The following is a 7,970-nucleotide window of genomic DNA, read 5'->3' on the forward strand; positions in this document are numbered from 1 at the left end:
CCAGCTCTTGACGAGGAGCTCTAAGTGTGACACAAGGAGGAATAGACAGATTCAAGTCGAGTTGTCTAGGAATAGTATTCTCCACTTGTTTCTTTTATTTTTATTTTCTAAATACTGGTGATTACCTTCTATTTCATGTTAGTATAGAAGTATGCATGATTTCTAGGTTAAATGTTATTTTATTCAATATTGCTTTTACTGTTTAATCTTTGGGTTGAATGTTTTTAGCACGGAAGTGCTATTACAGTCACTGGCACTAGAAGGTGCAGTGATAGTTCAAGCTAACAAGCATGACAATAGAAGTTGCTTAAGGATTAGAGGAATTTAATCCACTTGTTCTTCATAGTATTCCATTGCCATCACCGGAAGGTGTGGCTAATGTGCATGTTTAAACCTTTGATTAAATATAGACGTTAAGATTGGTAAGATATTCATGGCAATTTAATGCATCGACAATCACCTATCCTGTTATACCTTGTGAGCACTTAGCATTCTGTTGAATATTCATGTTGGGGATTCCAGTTTATCATTATCATATTTTATCTTGTTGTTTTCAAGTTATTGCTTCGATCCCTTCTCTCACAATTTATCTCGATTCCATCAATTTATTGCACTGACATTGATAAACAAGAGACAATCATTCTTGTGGGATCGATATCCGACAGAGTCATATCTATCTACTATACTTGCATCGACAGTGTACGCTTACACATAATTGTTGTGATGTTAAATAGCCGATCACCCATCTAACCCTATTTTCTATTTTTCACACATTAACCTCTCTAATTTTTCTAACCTTACAATTTATTCCATAAGCCTTAAATTCTAGTTTCTCAAGTCTAACTAATTAGCACCTACTCAATGAACATTAGCTAATCAATAAACCACTAATCCACTACTGTTCCTATTATCAATATCTGTTCGAATTTGATTTTCCCGAATGGCTTGGTTTAAGAAATTCGACCCAAAATCAAACTTCTGAAAATCAAGGCTTTACAACGATATCTTGAGGATTGGATCAAATCAGATTAGATCAGATCAAGCGATTAGATCCCATTTTATAAGAAGATTAGGTTGTGCAACATTGAAGGATGATATTCATTTATTTTTTTAAGTATCTTGGACATTATTAGGATATAACCTTAGCCATTTTAGCTACTGATTTATTATGGAATTGGTTGTAATTAATCTAGCATGGCAGTAAGTCTTGAAAGCTTATATATTAGGAAGGCTTTTAAGGTGATTTTATCGCATTTTTTAGCACTTTCTATTTATTAAGGAAATTGTATTTGCGAGTGCATTGAGAGTGTAAACAAGTTTTTTGCTTGGTTTATAGCTTAAGTTCTCAAGGGGAAGAACTTGGAGGTGAGTAAACTAGATCTTTAGATACAAAAGTAAGGTTGTTATACCGAAGTGTAATAGGACTTAAATCACTTGTTGTATTGGGATTAAAGATTGTGGATTTTCTCATTGAGTTAGGCTCAACAGATGTAGGGAAATCAGACTACATAAACAATTTGTTAGGTTCTTGTTTTAAGTTGTGTTGTTATAGTATGCCACCTTCAATGGCCACTACAACTAGCATTTACTTTGCAATCATCAATTGTAGGTTCCAATAGTACTTCAACACACACACATGCACATACAGACACAAAGAAAATACAATCTACACTAAGCATTTAAAGTAAACAAAAGGGTTAGAAATGAGCTTTAAGTCTCTATAGGCTAAGATAAAAAATATATAACTTTAAGCACATAAGTGAAATATTAAGAAAGAGGTCTAAAAAGGCTCAAAATCTAAGGTACTAGAAAAAATCATGCAAGGGTGAACTCAAAAGGTTCAAATGATCCAAAGAAATTGTCTAGATCTTCTATTATCTTGCAATTGGAACTATTCAATTATTCAAAAGTACTAAGTTTATGAATTCTATAACTATTGCAAAAGAGATTCAAAAATTGATTACCAAGAACAAAAGAATTTTGAGAGTAAGAATTGCATTGGAAGAATTTATTTAAATGATTTAGGGAAATTGCCTAGGTCTTTCATTATCTTACAACTGGAACTATTCATTATGTTCAAAGTAATAACCTAATGGATTTAGATCCATGAAAAAAGATATTCAAAGAATTAGTTACTCAAAGACGGAGGAACATTGAGAAAAAAAATTGCATTGGAAGCATTTATCAAAACAAAGTGAACGGAGAAGGTGATAAAAGAGGTTATCCGTAAGACTGATAAAAGCAGTTAATTTGTTTGTTTTCTTTTATTGCTTAGTCGATTATGTTGTATCATCCTCATGTTTTGAGATTCATTCTTTGCTCATATTTTGTTTAGTTCTTAGCTAGCTGCGTAGCTTTGAATCATTGGTGTTGGTTTTATTTTATTTTATTTTTTTATTTTTTTATTTTTTTATTTGCTTCAGCGTCATTTAGTGTAATGTTGTATTCCAATGTTGGGTTATAACGAGCTTTTAGTTTTGTATTATTGAAAGGATGTATAATAATTTATTTAGTCGTTGGATTTTTTTAAAAAATTTAATTTTAGTCTTTCATTTAATTGTTCGTCTTTTTAATTTTGAAGTTTATTTTATTTGATAAATTACCTAAAAATGATGAAAAAAATTAATGTCTTTTAACTTTGTTGATGTCACGTCGGTAATTAATTAATTTTTTTAAAAATTAAATTTTTTTTAAAAAATTAGTAAATTAAATTTTTTTTTAAAAAGTATAAAAACATTAAAAAAGTATTTTTAATATTTTAAATTTTTAAAAAATTAATTATTTGCTTATGCATACACGTGAACGATTACATGGATATTATGTCAGCAAAGTTAACATATATTATTTTTTTCATTTATTTTGAGTGATTTAACAAACAACATAAGTTTTAACAAAAAATTAAATGAATAATCAAAATAACTTTTTTTTTATAAAATTAAAAGCTCAAATAAATGAAACATCTTTATAGTAAATATAACCAAAAGATATAGCAGTAAATATAACATGGAAATTACAATTAAATTTAATATTTTTATATTGATTTGAATTTTATACAGAAAGAAAAACAGCTGCTCGTGACAGCTTCACCCTTTGACTTAAAAAAACAAAAAGCAGTAGCTGATTACGCAAGTTTTCATAACTGCGTAGTGTTAATGTAAACGATTACACTACATGAATATAAATAGAATAAAAAATTAATAAGAAGTGACATATAACTTGGGATGAGATGAAAAATTACATAAAGGGCATCTTAAATTTTATATAACATAATTTATTAAGGAGTTAATTAAATGATTATGGTTTTCATTATAAATTAATCTTCAAACTTTAAAATATTTTAATTATATCTTTAAATTATTGAGATTATATTAATAAAGTCATTTTGTTATTAAAATTATTAATTTAACTATCAAATTTTATATAGCATAATTTAAAATGAAACTTTTAAAGAAAAGCAAAATGTTGTTACATAATTTTTAAAAGTTAAAACTAAAAATAATATAAACCCAAAAAAAGAAAGCAATCTAATTTTTTTCATTTAAAAATAATTAATGATTTCAATAACGGAAGGAGTTGATTGATATAACATTGAGAATTTGAGGGATGCAATTAGAATCTTTTGATGCTTAGGAACCAATTTAGAATAAGAGTTATAGTTTGGAAATGCCTATTGCAATTAACTCTTTATTAGCATGTGTTTGGATTTGAGTGTGATTGTTTTTGTTACACATTTATGGTATGTTTGAAAGCTACAATATTTAGTGAGCCTTACTAAGTTGAGTGTAATCAGAGTTTCCCAATTATACTTTTTAATTTTTAGGGGAAAGTTAGAATGAACTAATCACATGAATACTTATAAATAATTACAATCAAATCCAATTATCCTATGTCTTTCCAAACTTGTACATTATTTAAGTTTAATAAATTATTTTTATATGATAATAATAGTAACTTAATTTTACTATATATTTTAAAATATAACTATATGTTATTTTATTAATCCTGTTCAAATAATTTAATAAATTTATTGACCAAAGCTAATTTCTTATATATTTTTTTGTACTTCTAATAAACTAAATAACATAGTATTTAGGGATAATGTAATATTTGGTACATATATTTCTATAAAATGTCCAATGTGATACTTAAACTATCAATATGTATATTATTTGGTAAATGTACCTTCATAAAATGTCTATGTGGTACTTATATTTGAAAATGTCTATGTGGTACTTATATTTGAAAATGTTCAATGTAGTACTTGAACTATTAATATGTGTATTATTATGGTACCTAGAATTAACAATACTAAACCAACCAATGAAAATTTGATGCGCAAATTTCATTTTTTTAATCATCAATTCCATAAGAATAATATAAAAACCTAAATAAAAAAATTAAATTAAACTAAACTAAAAAAACAAATAACTAAATCTAAACAACATAAATTTAACTTTAAACATCAATTTCATTGCTTCAAATTTTTCTCAGAGGAGATTTGAAGAGCAAAGAAGTAATAGGTTTGGGCTTGCAATTTTTAACTAAGAAAAGATTCAAAATTTTTAAAGCCGTAAATTTTCTACCTTTTTTTAATTTATACAAGCTAAACTTTCTCAAAATTTATATCTATTGTTTGACTTATTGAGCTTGAATGATAGGTTGAATAACTTCATTTTCACTAGATTCTCCAATTTTTACTTTTAAAATGTTTAGGTTCATTTTAAGTTAAGAAGGTAAAGTTTTTGAAAGGAAATTTAAAAAAAAAATCAAAATCAAAATGGTTTCATGTGTTGGAACCTTGATTTCAAATGAGAAAGTTTTCGGTTGATTTCAAATGAGAAGCTTTTCGGAGAAGATGCATTTAGTATTTACTTTAACGGAACACATGATGTTTTTGCTTTTGTAAGTCTTGTATTTACTTTTTTTTCTTAACTACATGTGGTTTAGGTTCAATTATTTATTTTTTAAATTTAATTTAGTTTATTTTTTTATTTAGTTTTTCACATAATGATATATTAACCATGTGATATTGATGATTTGGAAAAAGAAAAATTTTCACATGTTGATTTTTAGTTGGATGGTTTAGCATTTATTAACATAGTTAACTCCAGGTACCATATAATCATACACAAATTGATATTTTAGGCACCGCATTGGAAAATTTCAAAATATAGGTATTGTATTGGACATTTTACGTAAATATAGGTGCTAAATAATACACAAATTGATAATTTAAGTACCACATTGGACAATTTCAAAATATATGTACCACAATGAACATTTTATAAAAGTAGAAGTGCCAAATTTAACATTATCCCTAGTATTTATTATAATTTATTTATACTAAATTTAATTTAATTATATTTGTTATTGATTATTTGTACTTGGTCAAGGGCCAATCAATGATAACAATGAGTATATGTCTAATGCTAGAGAGAGAATGACCAAAAATATGAATTCTTAAGTAATTAGATAAAATTACATGGAATGTTTATTTTTCTTGTTAATTTTATTAGTAATCATAGTGTCGAATACTTTCTTGGACTAATGTATTATATACAATAATTTGATTTTAGGTTTTATTACTTGTTTAGAGAATATTTTTTCTGAGGTAATATTCATAATTTTTATAATAATTGTTTTTTTAGAATTAAAAATTATGTTGTGTATAATTACAATCTATACTATTGTTTGACATAAAAAATTATAATGTAATTGCACTCTATTTATCACTAAAAACATATCTAGAGAATTAGACACTAGCATTCAAACACACTCTAATTGTTACAAGTTATATAAAAATAAAATAGATAAATATTAAAACTATATATGAACTTTGATTTAATGTGTAATATTATAGACGAACTTTGATTTTGTGTGCTTTTATGCATGAAATTTTGATTTGATTCAATTTTCACAAATCACTAACAATATTATCAAATTAACACCATTTTACATTGATATATTGCATACACAAATAATTATATTAATTCAATAAGAAAGTAAATGTATGTAATTATTTTTTAAAATATGTACAATTGAATTAAAATCAAATTTTCACATATACATATAAATTGCCATTCAAGTTTCATTTATATAATTGCATCAAATCTAAGTTCATATACTAAAGTGAAACAAAATTTATGTATAAATTTGATTTTTATTCCAAAATAAATTAGATTTAAATATGAGAAATAATATAAACTGTAGACAGATATGGAAATTAAATTACTATAGAGCTGCCGGTATTCCAAGAGGAAGTGAGAGACGGTTACCTAAACAAGTCGCGTAGGAATCAGAGAGTATTCGTTAGACTGATCAAATTAATTGCAGAAAAAAATCTATTCATTCAAGCCTTCATTTTTTTTCTTGAATGGATGAGTGGGTCCAATGCAATCCAAAGCCCTAATTTCCCACATTGACCTTGTATCAAACCGCGTCTTCAACAGGAAACTCTGTGTTGGTCACCTAGGATATTTTGTTTTTTCCTTTTACCACCAAATATAAGCATTCAGAAAAGAAGAAAACAAGTTTACGAGCTTGTCATCCGTTGATTGGTTTTTTTTACAGAAGAGATTTTTAAATTCCTTTGGATCTCATATATTGATCTTAACATGCACATATCTGTTGGAAATCCTTTTCAGTTGTGCAGCTGCTTGGAAGCTTACTTCCTCCAAGATTTTCAGTGTTGTAGTTCGTTAATAGTAATCCCAGCACTTGTATAAATACCCTTAGCTGTATTACATTCCAAACAATCAATATTGCATTCATGGAAGGAAAGAATAACAGCAGTGCTCGGGGCGGCTTACCTTCAAGCTATAGAGGCGTTCGTAAGAGGAAATGGGGTAAATGGGTGTCTGAAATTCGTGAGCCTGGAAAAAAGACAAGAATCTGGTTAGGAAGCTTCGAGACACCTGAAATGGCAGCCTCAGCTTATGATGTCGCGGCGTTACAATTTCGGGGTGGCGAGGCACGTCTTAACTTCCCTGACTTGGTGAGCTGTCTTCCCAAGCCAGCCAGTTCCAACGCTGAAGATATCCGAAAGGCAGCCCACGAGGCAGCCTCGTGGGTCAGGACTAATGCGGTTGTACCCGACACTGGAGGCTCCAGCAGCAGCACCGGTCCGGTCACGGTGAGGCTGTCGCAGAGCCAAATTCAGGCTATCAATGAGTCCCCTATGGACTCTCCCAAGATGTGGATGCAAATGTCGCAGGCATTCATGATGGATGAAGCAATGATGTTTTGCAATGAGAATAAGGAGAATGAGTGGGAAGATATGCAAGTTGATTCTCTTTGGGATACTTAGGTAAGTAAATAGTATACTACTAGCAAATACGTATAAACAAACATACATATATATATAGTTATACAGCAAGAATAGTTGCTTCTTCTTTTTCTTTTTACATGTATGGAAAAACACGAGTGGTGGTTTATGATTAGCACATCAGAATTAGAGCAGACAGGTGAGAGCTGAGAGGATAATTGGTTTTATTTGATGGAATAGCCACTTGTTCTTAGCGGCGGGGTCCCATTTAATTGCGAACACGATTGGATGGATCTTTCATCCTCCAGTGCCTATAATTTATCTTCTTCAATCTATCGAAGGACCATCATCTCACGTATTGGCTGCTTATTTAAATGATAGTATATATATGATTGTGTTTAATATTTTTAAGATCTTTGGATTATGATCACAATATCTTTTTTGATATTTGTATTTTCTATTTCGGTGGGGACTTTTACTTTCTTCGACTTTTTATTTATAGGAAATGGCCACATCTTTTCTGCATTTTTATACCGGGGTGCGCCTCTATTTTGTTAATTTTAATATTTGATGTATTATTGGTGTGCACCGTTAATAAATAATAATATAATACACCATTATTATTTAAATAAAAATATAGAAGACTTATAAATAAATATTAATAATTTTATTTAAACATAATTAAATATTAGGTATAACCATTGTA

The 7,970-nt window shown here is 28.3% G+C and overlaps 1 protein-coding gene across 1 annotated transcript; it reads left to right on the forward strand.

Moving 5' to 3' along the window:
• Positions 1-6,446: 6,446 nt before the first annotated feature.
• On the forward strand, positions 6,447-7,744 carry LOC107952656 (ethylene-responsive transcription factor ERF021). The gene has a single exon (XM_041086223.1). It carries the CDS (start codon positions 6,770-6,772, stop codon positions 7,304-7,306), a length of 537 nt encoding a protein of 178 aa, XP_040942157.1. The 5' UTR covers positions 6,447-6,769; the 3' UTR covers positions 7,307-7,744.
• The last annotated feature ends 226 nt before the right edge of the window (positions 7,745-7,970 follow it).

The sequence above is a fragment of the Gossypium hirsutum genome, chromosome A02 (assembly GCF_007990345.1).
Source record: "Gossypium hirsutum isolate 1008001.06 chromosome A02, Gossypium_hirsutum_v2.1, whole genome shotgun sequence".
Lineage (NCBI taxonomy): Eukaryota > Viridiplantae > Streptophyta > Magnoliopsida > Malvales > Malvaceae > Gossypium > Gossypium hirsutum.